The sequence below is a fragment of the Miniopterus schreibersii genome, assembly GCF_964146895.1.
Source record: "Miniopterus schreibersii genome assembly, chromosome: 16".
Taxonomy (NCBI): domain Eukaryota; kingdom Metazoa; phylum Chordata; class Mammalia; order Chiroptera; family Miniopteridae; genus Miniopterus; species Miniopterus schreibersii.
The window spans coordinates 35,280,858-35,298,646 of NC_138116.1; the positions used below are offsets into that span (position 1 = coordinate 35,280,858).

At 41.8% G+C, this 17,789-nt stretch overlaps 1 protein-coding gene across 2 annotated transcripts in view; it reads left to right on the forward strand.

Moving 5' to 3' along the window:
• Positions 1–17,789, forward strand: part of PELP1 (proline, glutamate and leucine rich protein 1) — a 49,145-nt gene that overhangs the window by 19,797 nt on the left and 11,559 nt on the right. For both annotated transcript variants that reach the window (XM_081115982.1, XM_081115983.1), the window contains exons 2-5: positions 9,371–9,435; positions 9,788–9,893; positions 13,573–13,722; positions 13,953–14,024. In XM_081115982.1, the coding sequence (XP_080972108.1) occupies positions 9,840–9,893; positions 13,573–13,722; positions 13,953–14,024 (276 nt within the window). In that variant the 5' untranslated portion in view covers positions 9,371–9,435; positions 9,788–9,839. The remainder of the gene's footprint in view (positions 1–9,370; positions 9,436–9,787; positions 9,894–13,572; positions 13,723–13,952; positions 14,025–17,789) is intronic.

Here is a 17,789-nt window from a genome sequence, read left to right on the forward strand (position 1 = left end):
GGGGCTCAGGTGGAGGGGAAGAGAGTGGGCGCTCTGAGGCTGGTGAGGTGGGTAGGTAGTGGACAGATCATGTAGAGCTTTTTAGAAGGGTTCTTTGGATTATACTGAGTAGAATCTAATATCCATTGAGTTCTGCAAGCTATAAACCTGTGTCATCCTAAACATTTTCCTTCTTGCTCACACACCTCCATATGCACTCTTATCAGGTCCTGTTGATTTTATCCTCTGAGTAGTTTTTAGATCTGCCCGCTCCTTTCCTTATTTTTGTCATTGCCTCTATCTTAGCTTGAACCCCCATCTTGCCCAGGTGAAGCCACTGATTCTAAGAAAATATAACATGTCTAGCCTGTGGTGGGTGCTCCTTTAAAACCTCTTACCCTCCATCCTTTCCCCCAACCCTCCCCAAAATTCTACCCATGCTTCAAGACCAACGTACATGAGGTCTTTCTTGTCCAGCCTTTGTTATTGGGACCTTCCCAGCTCTATGCTTCCTTCCAAGAAGAGGGTTGTCACAACCTACTAGGTGGTTCAATGACCTCATTTGTGAGGGATGACCTCATTTATTGTATTAACGTTACTCCTCATTGTTTAGGGTTACAGAACCATGCCTTTGCTGTCTCAGCCCAGTTTCAGAAGCAGGAGCTGATTATAGATTTTCTTTTCTAAATCCTCTGATTCATGTGGTTCCTAAGTTCTGAAATTTCTATTCTGCCTATAAATGTGTGATTTCTTTCATCTCTTTCAAGTCTTCCCCTCCTCCCTCAAAGTGAACTACTTGAACTTAATGTCTTGCTTATTTTCCCCAAGTGTCTAAAGTCTAGTAGAATTTTGAGTAAAGAAGCTAAGGGTGATGTGGGAAACTAGACTCATTTTGGTTTCAACTTATGTGTTACCATTTCAGACCACCCCTTCTTAAAATAAAGCAGTATTTCCTGTTCCATTCATTCTCTTTCACATTTCCTGTTTTATTTCTTTCCTAGCATTTATCACTATTTGAAAGAAATGAACTAATTTATTGTCTGTCATGTTCTCTCTTCCCTTCTTATCCAGTTTAAATTTTATTATAATCGCTTCCTGTCCCTCTCCCTTCATCGAACTTGCCTGGCAATACCCTGTCTTTGTTAAATCCAACTCTGTTTATTCTTGCCTGCACCTCCGCTGCTCAGTATAGCTGGAGAAAAACATGTATCTTTGCTGATTGGTCTCACTTTAAGTTCATGGCCATCATCATTCCAAATGGACTCTTAGTGTTGCCTAGCAATCCTGTTACATTTCTACCTTCCTAGACAACCTGTGATTACTTCTCTCTCTACTTTTAGCTGATGACCTTGATTCCCATTTCACCGAGAAAGTAGAAACAGTAAGATGGAAATTCCCATAGGCTCCCACCACTGTATCTGCTAGCTTTATTGTATCCATGCCCATATAGCCTGCCTTCCCTCCCATTACTAGGGATGAACTGGTCCATGTTCCTATCTTAAGCCAACCCTCTGCTTATACATCAGATATATTCTCTCTCCACTTACACAAGTACACTGCTTCAGCAGTTCTCCCCCACTTTTCCGTCATTAGATTTTCTCTCTTTTGGGTCATTTTTATCATTGTACAGCTCAAAGCTGCTTTTAAAAAATGTTTATATAACCACATTCTGTCATCAAAATCAGAAAATTGACATTGATATAATAAATGATTTAATCTATAGATCTTACTCAAGTTTTGTAAATTGTCCTAAAGGTGTCTTATAGCAAAAGAAAAGTTTCTAGTCCAGGATTCAATGTAGGATCACACATTGCATTTATTTGTCATGTCTCTTTAGTTTTCTTTTTTTAATTGTTGACAGTATTACAGATGTCCCCAATTTCAGCCCCCTTTCTCCCCCTCTGCCCAGCCCCCACCCCACCCCAGGCCTTCCACACACTATTGTCTGTGTCCTTGGGCTATGCATATATGCATATATATTCTTTGGTTAGTCTCTTTCTGTCCCTGCCCCTCCCCAAGATCTGTCTGTTCCATGCATCCATGCCTCAACCTATTTTGTTCGTTATTTTATTTTGTTCATTAGCTTCCACATGTGAGATCATGTGATGTTTGTCTTTCTCTACGTGGCTTATTTTGCTTGGTACTCTCCAGGTCCCTCCATGCTATTGAAAAGGGTAAGATTTCCTTCTTTTTTACAGCTGCATAGTATTTCATTGTGTAAAGGTACCACAGCTTTCTTATCCACTCATCTACCAATGGGCACTTGGGCTGTTTCCAGATCTTAGCTATTGTAAATAACACTGCTATAAACATAGGGGTACATATGTTCTTCCTGATTGGTGTTTCGGGATTCTTAGGATATACTCCCAGAAGTGGGATCACTGAGTCAAATGGCAGTTCCATTTTTAATTTTTGAAGGAACTCCGTACTGTTTTCCACAGTGGCTGCACCAGTCTATATTCCCACCAGCAGTGTATCAGGGTTCCCTTTTCTCCACATCCTCGCCAGCACGTGTCATTTATTGATTTGTTGACAGGTGTGAGGTGATATCTCATTTCTGTTTTAACTTCCATCTCTCTGATGATTAGTGACAGAGCATTTTTTCATGTCTGTTTACCATCTGTATGTCTTCTCTGGAAAAGTGTGTATTCCGGTCCTTTGCCCATTTTTTAATTGAATCGTCTTCCTGGTGTTGAATTGTATGTGTTCTTCGTATAGTTTGGGAATTAGCCCCTTATCAGATGTATCACTGGTGAATATGTTCTGCCATACAGTGGTTCTCTTTTCATTTTCTTAGTGGTTTCTTTTGCTCTGCAGAAGCTTTTTAGTTTGATGTAGTCCCGTTTGTTTATTTTTTCCTTTGTTTCTCTTGCCCTTGGTAGGAGATGTATTCATGAAAATACTGCTTTGTGAGATGTCTGAGATTTTACTGCCTATGTTTTCTTCTAGGATTTTTATGGTTTCATGACTTACCTTTAAGTTTTTTATCCATTTTGTGTTTATTTTTGTGTAAGGGGTAAGTTGGTGGTCTAGTTTCATTTTTTTTTTTTTTTTGGCATGTATCTCTCCAATTTTCCCAGAACCATTTATTGGAGAGACTGTCTTTACTCCATTGTGTGCTCTTACCTCCTTTGTCAAATATTAATTGACTATAAAGGCATGGGTTGATTTCTGGGGTCTCTTTTTTGTTCTGTTGGTCTACATGCCTGCTCTTGTGCCAGTACCAGGGTGTTTTTATTACAGTGGCTTTATAGTATAGTTTGATATCTGGTATTGTGATCCCTCCAACTTTGTTCTTTCTCAAGATTGCTGCGGCTTTTTGGGGTCTTTTTTGGTTCCATATTCATTTTGGGGCTATTCTAGATCTTTGAAATATGCTGTTGGTATTTTAATAGGGATTGCATTGAATCTGTAGATTGCTTTGGGTAGTGTTAGGGTTTTGGCCGGTGACACGCAGGGCTGTGAAAGATTTCACAACTGAGAGAATAGATGCAAAGGAGTTTATGTTACTTTCCCCCAGAAGGGAAAGGGCCCATGCTTGCTAATCAATACAAAGGAAAGTAACAAAGGGACAGCCTGCTCTTTGGAGCAGGTACTGTTGCTAGACAACAAGGAAGGGGGGGATTGGGTTGTCTTGAAGTTGAGCATATACCAGGGAGGTTATCTTGAAAAGTAACCTTTTGTTTGCTTTCCAGGAGACAGTCCAGCAGATGTCCTAAGGAGGTGTCTTACCAGTATTTTCCCCAGCCTGTAAAACGTGCTTAGAGCAAAAGTTGGGAAAAGCTCAAAAGAGGATTGTTTGAAGGGGAGTGGGGGGTGGTGGAGGGAACTTTCTGCTAACTGGAGACTTCTTGGTGTGAATTATCCCTGAGTTGTGGAAACAGCAGGGAGGAGGGGGATGCAAGAATGTAGCCTTGAGAGTGGCTTATCTTCTCTGCAGTTTGAACAGAGTGGCTGTTTGAATCAGAGGAGCCAAAAATCTTGGAATTTAATTACCAGGTGCTTCTCATAAATTGTGGAAGACCACAGCAAAGAAAAAGAAAAGTCTTTTTCTCTCAGTGTTTTATAGTTTTCAGAGTGCAGATCTTTTACCTCCTTGGTTAAGTTTATTCCTAGGTGTGTTTTTTCGTTGTTGCAGTGGTAAATGGGATTTTTTTTTTTTTTTTTTAGTTTCTCTTTCTGAGAGTTCATTATTGGTGTATAAAAATGCCATTGATTTCTGGATATTAATTTTGTACCCTGCTACTTTGCCAAATTTATTTATTATATCTAGCAGTTTTTTGGTGGAGTCTTTAAGGTTTTCTATGCACAATATTATGTCATCTGGGAATAATGACAGTTTTACTTCCTCTTTTCTAATTTGAATGCCTTTTATTTTTTCTTGTCTGATTGCTGTGGCTAGGACTTTCAGTACTGTGTTGAATAAGAGTGGTGAAAGTGGACATCCCTGTCTTACTCCTGATCTTAAGGAAAACACTTTTTGTTTTGTCCATTGAGTATGATGTTGGCTGTGGGTTTTTTATATATGGCCTTTATTTTGTTTAAGTATGATCCCTCTATTCCCACTTTGCTGAGAGTTTTTATCATAAATGGGTGCTTGATTCTGCCAAATGCTTTTTCTGTGTCTATTGATATGATCATGTGATTTTTATTTTTCATTTTGTTTATGTGATGTATCACATTATTGATTTGCAAATATTGTATCAGCCTTGCATCCCTGGGATAAATCCCACTTGGTCATGGTGAATAATCTTTTTAATATATTGCTGGATCCGATTTGCTAATATTTTGTTGAGGATTTTAGCATCTTTGTTCATCAGGGATATAGGCCTATAATTACTTTCTTTGTCGTGTCTTTATCTGGTTTTAGAATTAGGATAATGCTATCCTTGTAAAAGGAGCTTGGAAATCTTCCCGCCTCTTGAATTTTTTGGAATAGTTTGAGGAGGTTTTTAGTTTTCTTTAATCGGAAGTAGTTCCTCAGTCTTTGTATTATGATCTTGACATTTTCAAGAGTTACAGGATAGTTATTTTATAGTATATCCCTACTATGATATGATGGTTGTCCTGTAGAACTCATCCCATTTAGCCTCGCAACTTAACCACTTCACTGAAACACCCCTTTGTTGGGTCGTGTGATAATTCTTGAAAGTCACAGGTGACCATCAAGATATTAAATTCAAAGGTCAAATTTGGGTCCTCATATTATTTCACCCTTCTGTAGCATTTGATACAGTTGATCACTTTCTTTTTGCAAAATTTTCTCTACTTCACTTCTGGGATACCACTCCCTCTTTTTTTGTTGTTTTTTTTAAAAAATATATCTTTATTGATTTCAGAGAGAGGAAGGGAGAGGGAGAGAGAGAGAGAGAGAAACATCAATGATGAGAGAATTGTCATTGATTGGCTGCCTCCTGCATGCCCCCAACTGGGGATCGAGCCCGCATCCCCGAGCATGTGCCCTGACCGGGAATTGAACTGTGATCTCCTGGATCCTAGGTCGGTGCTCAACTGCTGAGCCACACCCGGCTGGGATGGGACACTCTCTTGATTCTCTTACGCCTTACTAGTCTTCTTTACTGGTTCCTCCTCACTTCTATGACATGTAAATGTTTGCGCGCCCAAGAACTCAGTCCTTGTACTGCTTTTTTTATTCCCTTGGCCAGCTGAGTCAGTTTCGTGACTGACAGCTCCCAAATTCATACTCTCACCAGGATTTATCCTACTCCAGACTCACCTACCCAACATCTATTTGGCATCTCCATTTTGATGTTAAATAGATATCCCAGATTTAACATATCTGAAACTGAACTGATTCTCATCCCCCAAATCTCCTCCTGCAGTATTCCTTTCCTTAGTAAATGGCTAGTTGCTCAAGTGAAAAACCTTGGAATTATTTCTATCTTTACTCCCACCCATATTCAGTTTGTTACCAAAACTTGTCTCTACCTTCAGAATATACCCGGAAGGTGATGCTTTGTATCCCCACTATTACCACGCTCTTTATGCTACATTGTCTCTCGCCTGTGTTATTATAATAGCTTCTTACTTCTGTCTGCTTCTACCTTCTCAACAAGCCACTCAAGTGTTGTCGATGAGTTTTAAAAAATAAATTACAAGTCAGACAATATCACTCTTCTGCCCCATTCCCTCCTCTCCCCATGACTTTTATTTTACTTAGAGTAAATTCACCCGTTGCCTATACGACTCTATGAGGTCTGGCCCTTCTACTGGGACCTCATTTTTTATTACTCCCCTCTCTCTCGCTCACTTTTCTCCAGTGACAATTCCTTGTGAGTCCTCAGCTTTGCACATTGTCATCTCAAAACCTTTGCTCTTTTTCTCTCCTCTGCCAGGAACAGTATTTTTTTGGGTTATCCATATGCCTTTTTTTAAAAACAGCCTTAAGCCCAGCCTTAAGCATCGGCCCACAGACCAAAGGGTCATGGGTTCAATTCCTGATCAAGAGCACGTATCTCGGTTGCAGGCTCGATCCCCTGTCCAGTCGGGGCATGTGCAGGAGGCAACTAATCGATGTGGTCTCTCTCTCTCACATCAGTGTCTCCCCTTCCCCCCCAAAAAAATCAATGGAAAATATATCTTTGGGTGAGGATTAAAAAAATAAAGTAAAACAAAAAACATCTTTAAGTCCTGGCTGGTGTGGCTCAGCTGGCTGATCATCATCCCATGCACTGAAAGTTTGCTGGTTTGATTCCCAGTCAGGGCACATGTCCAGGTTGTGGGCTCAATCCCCAGTAGGGGGGATGTGCAGGAGGGAGCCGATCGATGTTTCTTTCACATCAATGTTTCTGTTTTTCTTTCTCTCTCCCTCTCTCTTTCTCTTTCTCTAAAAGCAATATAAAATCAATAAAAACATTTAAAAAAAAACAGCTTTGCCGGCCGGGCGTGGCTCAGCAGTTGAGCGTTGACCTAGGATCCAGACTCTCGGGGTTCGATTCCCGGTCAGGGCACATGCCTGGGTTGTGGGCTTGATCCCCAGTGTGCAGGAGGCAGCTGATCAATGACTCTCTCATTATTGATGCTTCTATCTCTCTATCCCTCTCCTTTTCTCTCTCTGAAATCAGTAAAGATATATTTAAAAATAATAATAATAATAATAATAATAAAAACTTAAAAAGAAAATGAAAAATAAAAAAACAGCTTTAATGAGATGTAATTCACATACCATACAATTCATCCATTTAAAGTGCACAAGTCACCATGATCAATTTTAGAACATTTCATCACTCCATAAGGAAATGCTACCCATTGGTAGTAACTCTCCGTTTCCCCCCACAGCCTCCCTGCCCTTCAGACCTTGGCAACCACTAATCTACTTTTTATCTCTAGATTTACCTACTATTTCATATTAATGAATCAAGCAATATATGGCCTTTTGGGTCTCACTTTTTTTTCTTAGCATAATGTTTTAAGGTTCATCCATGTCCCAGAACGTCATTCCTTTTTTATGACCAAATACTATTCCATTGTATTGATGTCCTACCTTTTGTTTATGTATTCATCAGTTGATGGACATTTGGGTTGTTTCCATATTTTGGCTATTATGAATAATGCTGCTATGAACATTCGTGCACAGGTTCTAGCAAAAGCATATATTTTCATTTCTCTTAGGCATATACCTAGGGTGGAATTGCTGGGTCATATGGGTAACTATGTATAACCTCTTGAGGACCGCTAGACTGTTTTCCAAAGTGGCTGCATCTTTTTATATTCTTATCAGCAGTATATGAGGGTATCAGTGTTTCTTGCCTTCACTCTTCTTTAGGTCTCTGCTCAATGGCCTTTTTAGAGAGGGCTTTTGTGCTCACTCTACACAGAATGTTATCTCCCCTATTCCAGCCTTATCTTCCCTTCCTTAGTCTACTTTATTCTTTCCTATGGCATTTAGCACCATCCAACCTATTATTATTTGGTCATTTGTTTATTTTCTGTCTTTTCTAACTAGAATGTAACCCCCCCATAGCACCTAAAACAATGTCTCACATGAAGTAGATGTTAAATATTTATTGAATAAATTAACATTTCTTTTTATGGGAACTGGGATCTTATTTATTTTATTCAGCTCTATATTGCTTCACTTGACTTAGTGCATAAAATGTTTGTTGAACAAATGAGTGCTGAGTGTGGTTACGGTGGTGTAGGGGCCATGAGGAGTCTGACCATTCAGGGGATGGAGAACTTACCTGTAGGGGGCTGAGGAGGAAACCACTTTTGAGGCTCTCAGAGTGTGAGAGAAGGAGAGGGTTGGAAGGAGGCTCTGGCTGACTAGGTCTACCTTGGTATTTGTTTATTTCTACTAAAATTTTTTGATTTTTAGTTATAGTTGACGTACAATATGATATTACCTTCAGGTGTACAACATAATGATTAGACATTTATATAACTTATGGAGTGATCACCCGATAAAGCCAGAACACATCTGACACCATACATAGTTATTACAATAATATTGACTATATTCAATATATAGTCAATATATTGTTTATTGTATATATGACTATATACAATAACATTGACTATAATAGTGACTAAAGTATATGTTATACTTTATTCTTTTTAAAGGGAAGGGGAGAGGAAGGAGGGAAATTGAGAGAGAGAGAGAGAGAGAGAGAGAGAAACATTGATGTGAGACACATCGATTGGTTGCCTCCTGCACTTGCCCCAATTGGGGCTGGGGATCAAACCTGCAGCCCAGGTACATGCCCCTTGACCAGGAATTGAACTGTCGACCATTTGGTGCATGGGTCAACGCTCAACCACTGAGCCAGACCGACCGGGCAGTTATAGGATTTCTGTTCAGCTAGATTTCAGGCTGTTCTCGATGGTGGTTCTGTAGTATGGTTGTAATTTTGATGTGTTCGTGGGAGGAGGTGAGTACAGCATTCACCTGTTCCACCACCCTGGCCGGAAGCCAACTTGGCATTCTTAACTGCTCTAAGGAAGCCAGGGACAGGATGAGGGGCATTTGTTTGGAGGTGAAGGAGGCAGGGTAACTGATGAGTTCAGTGTCCATTCAGCAACGTTTATGACTGTCTCCTCCGCTAGGTGCTGCTCAAGGATACACAGGTGAAACAGACCTGTCTTCGAGGCCTGGTAGCTGGGATGAGTTGGGCTGTCCTCTGTATAGCACTAATTTGTTGGGTGGACAGTAGGAGAAGGGGTCAAGCAAGACTTGACTTTGAAGGAAGCCTGCAGGGCAGGCTGCTGTATGTGTCACCTACTGAAAATAGGACAAAGGCTGAAGGCCTCCTTTTATCTTCAAAGGACTTCAGAAAAGGATTCATAGATACTGGCACAGGGAAGGGCTTGGAGAGATTCTGCATCTTTAGCATCCTTTTCCTGACTCACTTACCTGTTTTCTTTGTTACAGAACCTTTCAGCAGTTGGTGCGTTGGTGGGTCTCAGTAATGCACGTCTTGGTTCTATCAAAACTCGGTAAGTCTTTAACCTTTTTTCCCCCAAGGGGATATTTCCTTAGGAAGTGAGCTATACATTGTCACCCCCCATAGACTCAAGAGATTTCTTCGTTCCCCAGAGGCTGGGGAGTGTCATTCTTTTCATCTATACTAGCTCAAGTTTCTTATGCCCCACCTGGGATCATGATGATCTCTGTTCCCTTCTTTCCTTGCTTCCTGCATCTCACTTCAAGTCTTCTATGTATTTCAGGAGTTAGAAACCATAGTGACCTGGAGGTGAAGTCTTGCAATAGTCCAGTGAGAGTAAAAGAGCAGTTAATAGCTTTCTCTGAAGTCTAGCCTCCACCTTGTTATCACTTCTTTCTTACAAGGTTTGAGGGCCTCTGTCTGCTGTCTTTGCTGGTGGGGGAGAGCTCTACAGAGATGTTCCAGCAGCACTGTGTCTCTTGGCTTCGGAGCATTCAGCAGGTCTTGCAGGTAAGGATTTGGCTGCTGCCCTGACTCCCCCCCCTCCCCCAGCCATTCCTTAGTCTCCATTCTGGATGTGGTATATTCTTTGTGGCTTGGACATTTAGTTCTGAGGACAGAATAATTAGAAGCAGTTCTCTGATAGCAGGCAAGATAAGCTCCAAATGGAAATCCTTTTAAACTTTTTGAAATATATTTTCATCTACTGAGTTATTTTAATTCATCTGACCTTTCACACACTGTAACCTCTGACTGTTTCACTTGCTCATTAGCTTTTCTAATGAGTGACAGCTCTAAAGCTTCTTTATCCAGGTGTTTTGATTTTTTTTTTTTTTTTTCTTGCCTCCTCCTTTTTCTTTTAACATTTCTTTTTTCTGCTTTTACATTCTTTGATATCATCTCCATTTACTTCTTCGACAGTTATTCTGAGCACATGTGGCAGGCTGTGTGCTAAGCTCTGGGAGACAGTGGTAAGATGGACTTGGGCCCTGCTTTCTTAGTGCTTAGAGTCTTGCTCAGGGGTTGGGAAACGTTCAATGAAGTAAATGTTTATAGATAGTAAGTCTTTTAGGTTTTGTGAACCACATATGGTTTTTGTTGCATGTTGTTTTTTTTTGTTTTGTTAGTTTACCAACCCTTTAAAAATGTAAGAATCATTCTTAGCTTGTGGGCCATGCAAAAACAGGCACCCACAGACCATACTTTGCTGATTCCTGTTGTTGTGGAAGAGATTTTAATTGAGTAATTGTACAGATGAGTGTGAAATGATAAACTGAGGTAGGTGCTGTGGAGGTAAAGAAAGTAGTCCTCTGAGAACATGTAACAAGAGAATCTGACCCAGATTGAGGTGGTGTGGGTAACCAAGGTCAGTGACTCAGAGAGGCCTTTTCTGAACTGGTGCTTAGGCGTAAATGGGACTAAGAAAGTTCAGAAGCTCTGAGAGAAGAGTTTGGTCCACTGGAAGAATTGTAAGCAAGCTGGTGTGTCTGGGGCAGATGATATGTGACTGGGGAGGTAAGTAGGTGAGGACCAAGCCACGTATGGTGGTGTAGGCATGTTAAGAGTTTGGTTTTTACTCTTGGAACAGTGGGAATTCATGGAAGGTTTTAAATAGGGGTGAAGAAGAGGTGGTTGGTAGTGATGACATGATCAAATTTTCATTTGAAAATATCACTCGGCTGTTCTGTGGAGAAAGGATTAGAAAGGAGCTAGAATGGCCCTAGCAGGTTTGGCTCAGTTGTTAGAACATCAGCCTGCGGACTGAAAGGTCACAGGTTCCGTTCTGGTCAAGGACATGTACCTCAGTTGCAGGCTCGATCCCTGACCCTGGTCGGGGTGTGTGTGGGAGGCAACCAATCAATGTGTCTCTCTCACATCCATGTTTCTCTCTCTCTCTGTATCTACCCCTCCCTTCCCTTCTCTTTAAAAATCAATGGAAGAAATATCCTCAGGTGAGGATTAACAACAAGAACAACCAAAACACAAAACAAAAACTCAGAATGGAAGCAGAAGGACTACGTAGAAGGCTGTTAAAATAACCTAGGAGAACATTCACAGTAGATTGTACCAGGGTGGTATTGGTAGAAATAATAAGTAGATGAGTTCAAGAGAGATTTAGAGGCAAAGTGGACAGGTCCTGATGATGGAGTAGCATCAGGGAGAGGATATGTCCAGGAGGACTCCCAAGATTTCAGAACGTTGGAAGACAGCCAAGTTCATGGGTGGGGGATGGAAATACCATGAGTATGGCCTTGGGAATCAGAAGAAGGCTCCTTAGTAGGCATGCCCCTGATCTGATGTGAGTGGAAGCAGCCAGGTGTCTCAGTGTGTAACCTAGAGGGTTCAGTGGGGGGGGGGGGCTTCAGTCAGTATGTTTTACAAAAGGGAAGAGTCCTCATTTAGTTGGAGGTGAGGATGAAGACGAGGTGATCAAAATGAGTCCTGTAACCGATTGGATTTTAAGGCACTTCACATTCAATGGTCAGGTAGAGGACAGAGAGCTTACAAAGGAAAACGAGACAGCAGCAGAAAGGAGACAACCAGGACTGTGGGTTGGATGGAATCCAGGGGAAGATCTTTTTATGCCCCTCTGAAGTGGAACAAGACGAGGGCCAAAAATTGTTTATCCGATTTACCCACTCTGGTTTTAAGACTGTAGTCAAAGTGTTTTTGGTGGAGCAGTATACACTGAAGCCAGAGTGCCTGGGATGGGGAGTGAGTGGGGAAAGGAATGGAAATAAGGGGTATAGGCAATCCTTTCAAAATATTTGGCTCAAAGGGAGAGAAATAGCTGAGACTGGGTGAGTGAAGTACAGACTTAAAGGAAGGATTTTAAGATGAGAGGAACTTGAGCATGTACAAATGTCAGTGGGAAGAATCACTTTAAGAGAGACTGGTTAGAAACCCAGGAGAGAGGGGGCTAGTGGCTAGTTAATAGTGTAGGGTTCTCAGAAGAAGGGAGGGCATAGTCTCTGAAGCACAGTGGAGGGATTGTCTTAAATAGGAGGGGACCTGCTTCCTCTCATGTGACAAGAGGAGGGAAGGAGAAGGTTGGTGAAGATAAAGATGGAGTTTTCAGGTTTGATAGTGAGAAGGTGAGGGAGTGCCCATTTTGGGGCTTCATGTTTTTCTGTGAAATTGCAAATTAGGTTATACAGAGATGACAATGGTGGGAAAAGGCTTGAGTAGCAGAGAGAGTTAACCAGAGAGAAGTTCAGTGGAATTACTGGACAGTGTTGAGGGCCCATTTGTAGTAGGTAGGCCCACCTATTCTTACTCCCCCCCCCTTTTTTTATAATATCTTTATTGTTGAAAGTATTACGTCTGTCCCCTTCCCCCCCCTTGATATTCTTTCTTAATAAATATATTTTTTTAAATGTTGTGTTTTTTTAAATATGTTTTTATTGATTTCAGAGAGAGGAAGGGAGAGGGAAAGAGAGATAGAAACATCAGTGACGAGAGAGAGTCATCGATTGGCTGCCTCCTGCATGCCTCCAACTGGGGATCAAGCCCAAAACCCAGCCCTGGCTGGGAATTGAATTGTGATCTCCTGGTTCATGGGGTGACGCTCAACCACTGATCCACACCCGCTGGGCTTAAAGTATGTTTATTGACTTATTTTGTTTTTTTTAGAGGAAGGGAGAGGGAGAGAGAGAAACATCGATTGGTTGCCTCCTGCACGCACCTGGGCCGGGGATTGAACCTACAATCTGTATATGTGCCCTGACCTTTCAGTGCGTGGGATGGTGCTCTAATCAGTGAGCAACACTGGTCAGGCCCAAACCCTTTTTTCTCTATGAGTTCGAGGTGTAGTGGTTTGTTGTCACTGAGACTTTTTTCCAGGCTGAGAGTGCTCTTTTCCAGTCCACGTAGGGAAGTGGAGTACGAAAGAATTAAGCTCTTTAGCTCTTCTAGTTAGATCTTTAAACTGTGGCTTTGTTGCTTTTTCCTCCCAAACAAATTCCTAGGATCCTCCAATATCCCTAATACGAAAATGTAAACACATCCTTTCCGTAGACAAATATGTTGCTTTTGAATACTCCATATCTCTAATGCACTCTATTCCTAGTGGATCTGATGGTAATATTGACATTAACTGTGGTGTTTCTCAAAAGCGCCATGCTCTCACTTCCTCCCTGTGGTGACCATGAAGGTGAGGTTGAAAGCATGGGGTATTGTTGCTCTTTAGTCCCAGGACCCACCCCCAACAATGGATTTGGCTGTGGCTATTCTGAGGGACCTTCTCCGATATGCAGCCCAACTTCCCACACTCTTCCGGGACATCTCCATGAACCACCTCCCTGGTCTTCTCACCTCTCTGCTGGGCCTCAGACCAGAGGTGAGACCCCCCCCCAGTGCCTCCGTCCTTTGGCCCCTTTTAGTGCCTGCCTTACTCAGACCACTTGGATTAAGGAATGTGATGGAAAGTGATGGGGAGCGGGATCAAAGAAGTGAGAAGGAGGAAGGGCTCAGAAAAATTATGGAGGAGGGACCTTGTGGTGCGGGGTGGTGACAGGGTCTTTGGGGGCATTGGGCTCTCACCTGTGCCTTACTTTGTTTTTCCTACAGTGTGAGCTTTCAGCACTGGAGGGAATGAAGGCATGTATGACCTATTTTCCTCGGGCTTGTGGATCTCTCAAAGTAAGTATTCATGGAAATTCCTCTTCCCACCAACATAAGCCTTGTTAGCTATCTTACCTTATAGTCCATTGCTGAGACTTCTGAGCACTATCTTCTGATTGTTCTATCCTCTATCTCCACAGCTGTAATTATACCACCTTGTAGTGTTTCACATGCATCACCTCATTTAATCCTCACAAATGAAGAAATTGAAATTAAATAACTCGCCTAAGATCAATAGAGGTGGGAAAATTATCTGATGCCAAAGCCCAGGTTCTTAACCATGGGCTTCTTCCTCTTTCAGCCCTCCTCCTCTGTACTTCTAGAGTGCTCCTCCTGTTTTTCTACCATTTGATCTTACTTTGTTCCTAAAGCTCGTGTAATTTCCTCCAAGAAGCCTTCCTGATTTATTACTTCCCTGTAACAACTTCTCTAACACGTCTCCTTATATTCCACTCCCTTTGTCACTTCCCCACCCTTTCCATATAGAGAACTGGAATTAGCATCAAATTAATAATTATTTCGGTGTAACTGGTGTGTTTAACTCAGTATTCTCAATTACGGGGGAATTTGCCATTCAAATTACCTTGAAAGTATGATCACAGTCCTATGACCAAATCAAGAAAGCCAAAGAAAGGGTAAGGGAACTGGTATTTATTAGGTACCTATTGTACACATTGTGGGTACAGTGTGCCAGGCACTCTGTTGAGTATCTGAGATGTGTCATCTCATTTTATCATTATAGTAATTGTGTGGAGTTGGTGTCACCAAACTAACCAGGAAACAGGCCCACAGGTGTCTAACTTAACCCAAGGTTGGTATCTGGTAGTTGTAAAACCAGTTTGAGCCAGATCTGTTTGCCCTTAAAGCCTATGTTTTTTCCCCACTTAATCAAACTCCCTAGAAGCTTTAAAGAACATAGAGAGGATTGGCACATAGATTCAATACTAACACTAGCTCTGATTAATTGTTAGTGGCTTGAGAAGGATTGTGAGCCAGATGCGGAGCTCTGGGTACACATGCTGTGATCTGGTGGTGGTGTCTGCAGTGGCTTTAGTAACTGGTTACTTGCAGTATCTGAAAAGTCCTTGAGTAGATGATACTCCTCAGAGAACATGGAGTCACGTCCTTGTTGATTCTTTATTTTCATGTGAATGCCACTAACGACAGGTAATAGAATCTTTGGGTAGGCAGGGCAAGACTTTTGTCAAGAAGGCATTTGGAGTAACTCATGGATTTTACTGAAGTTTAAAGTTTGGTGGTGTTTTTTACTAAAGTTTTACTAAGTTTAATAAACTTAGTAAAACATTAAATAAATTTAATAAACATTTCTTCTAAAATGTTCTGTAAATTATCAAATTATACAGGCTAGATAGATCTTTGTCCCTGACCCCTCACTGGTCAAAGTTTGTGAGGTGTTACTGTGAATATGTGTTTTGATTTAGCTCATTTTGGGGTTATCTGTATCTCCCTGCGTTCCCCACGAAAGTGGAGAGAGAACTGAGTGTTAACCTGAAGGGTCAAGATTTGAATAGTCAGGGAGACAAGAACATCAAGTGTTTCCTCTGTTCGTGTCTCTTAATCTTCATTGTGAGTGGTCAGGAGCATTCATCTATAATTTACAACCTTTTGTCAGATGTGTAGTTTTTGAAGTTTTGGCCTGCATTTTGAGTATCCTTTCCAAACCAGCAACACTTTCATGTGTTGTTAAAGGGTATGTATGCCCCCTGGCCGGGTGTGACTCAGCGGTTGAGCGTCGACCTAAGATCCAAGCGATCGGGGTTTGATTCCTGGTCAGGGTACATGCCCGGGTTGCGTGCCTGATCCCCAGTGGGGGCGTGCAGGAGGCAGCCCATCAGTGACTCTCTCATCATTGATGTTTCTATCTCTCTCCCTCCCTCTCCTTTCCTCTCTCTGAAATCAATAAAGATATTAAAAAAAACAACAGGGTATGTACGCCTTTATGCCTTTAAGAATGATGTGTCATCTGAAGAACTTCTCGCTGTTAAGAATTTTGTCTTTGTTGCCAACATGTCAGATAAGAATCTGTTTTGTGCAAAGGCCCTAGGGGCAGATTGTACTTAAAAAATCTTAGGAAACCGATACTTGCTATTTTAGACTATTTATCTGTTCTCTGTCCCAGAAGCTCCTGAAATCATTAAACAACTATGGTCCTATTCTTATTAGGTGCCCTCCCCCCTTTCACAATCATGGTTAACAGAGCATGATCAACGTCTCTGTCCCCAACATTCCCCACTGCTGTTTCTATCATCTCATATCTGTGAGATTAGTTTTTAGGTGAAAAGTCTCATTCTTCTGGACCGCATTTGCTTTTGCCTTGAAAACAGTTTGTGGGGATGGAATACAGCAAATGCAGGATCTAAAAAGAGAATTGTCAGAAAGATTAAAACAGCACAGTCCTTTGAATTCCTCACAGCCGTGGTTATGCCACAGCAACAAATAATCTGCTGCTTGATTCTCTAGAACTGCCTCCCTGACCTGGCTCAGCTCTTGATTTGTCCCATGTATAGCCCTGGAATTGGCATTCAGGGCTTTTACCATGCTACAAGCCTGCCAGGTCACTTCTACATTAAGAGACCCTACCATTACTGGCATAACAAAGATGTTTAAAGCAATACAGTGGTACCTCAGTTTTTGAGTGTGATCCGTTCTGGAAGACTGTTCGAGTTCTGAGACATTCGAAAACCGAGGGATCAATGGCCGACAGCTGGGCCTCAGGATCTTGCCCTCAGCGGAAGCCGCGGGACATGTTCGACTTCCGAGGTGTGTTCGAAAATCGAAGCATTTCCTTCTGGGTTTATGGCGTTGGTAAACTGAAGTGTTCGTCAACGGAGATGTTCGAAAACTGAGGTACCACTATATTTAGCAGGGCTCCACAGGTGAAGATCGTCAATGCAGTCTGGTGTCATGGTTGTGAGAAGGTCTCTTGTTTTGGACCCTGTGATGTTTCTGGGGCATAAAGACAGTTTTCCTGAGGAACAAGGCCCCCAGTGCTGTTGGCAGGGATATATGAATAAACAGTCACCCCAACACATAGAAACCAGCTGCAGCTTCGTATGTCCATTACTATAAGGGAGGGTAAAATTATTAGAACAATTCATATTGTAGTTATTAGATACTGAAAGATAATAACTAGAACACCCAGTAAAAGTCAGACATTAGCCACAGGAAGCTACTGCAGCAACCTTTAGAGAAAGCAGCCCTGTGTCCTTTCCCTGACAGTGGGTCCTGTCCATTTTTCCTCTAGTTGATCTCTGGCAATCAGGTTTTCTGTGTTTTGAGTAGAATTCTGTCTCCTGTTTTGAAGGAATGTAACAGACCTGTGACAGAAAAAAATCCCTGAGGGTGAGGTCTCACCCTACCCTATAATTGTCCTTTGCTAGGCACCTGGGGCTTTTTGACCCTGGTGACCTTCTGTACCTGGCCCACCATTCTTGCTCTGCACATGTCTGTCTAACTGCCTATTACATCTACTCCTCAAGGATCTTGGCTCTGAACTCTTTCAGATAAAAGGGGTGCAGTGTCTTTTCTGTAGCTGCTTCATGCTGAAGAGGGATGAAGATTTTCTTCAGCGCTCAGAGATCTTTGCTGTCTGTCAGAGCACCGATGAGGCCTAGGCACAGAGGGCAGTGGTGATGGTCCTAGAGTTGGTTTTCCCTGAGTATGAGTAGGGCTTGTAACTTGGTGGAGACAAACTGTGTTAATACATTTTAATATTATTGGGGAAAAGCTGGAACAACAAGAATTATGACAAATGGTTTGGTG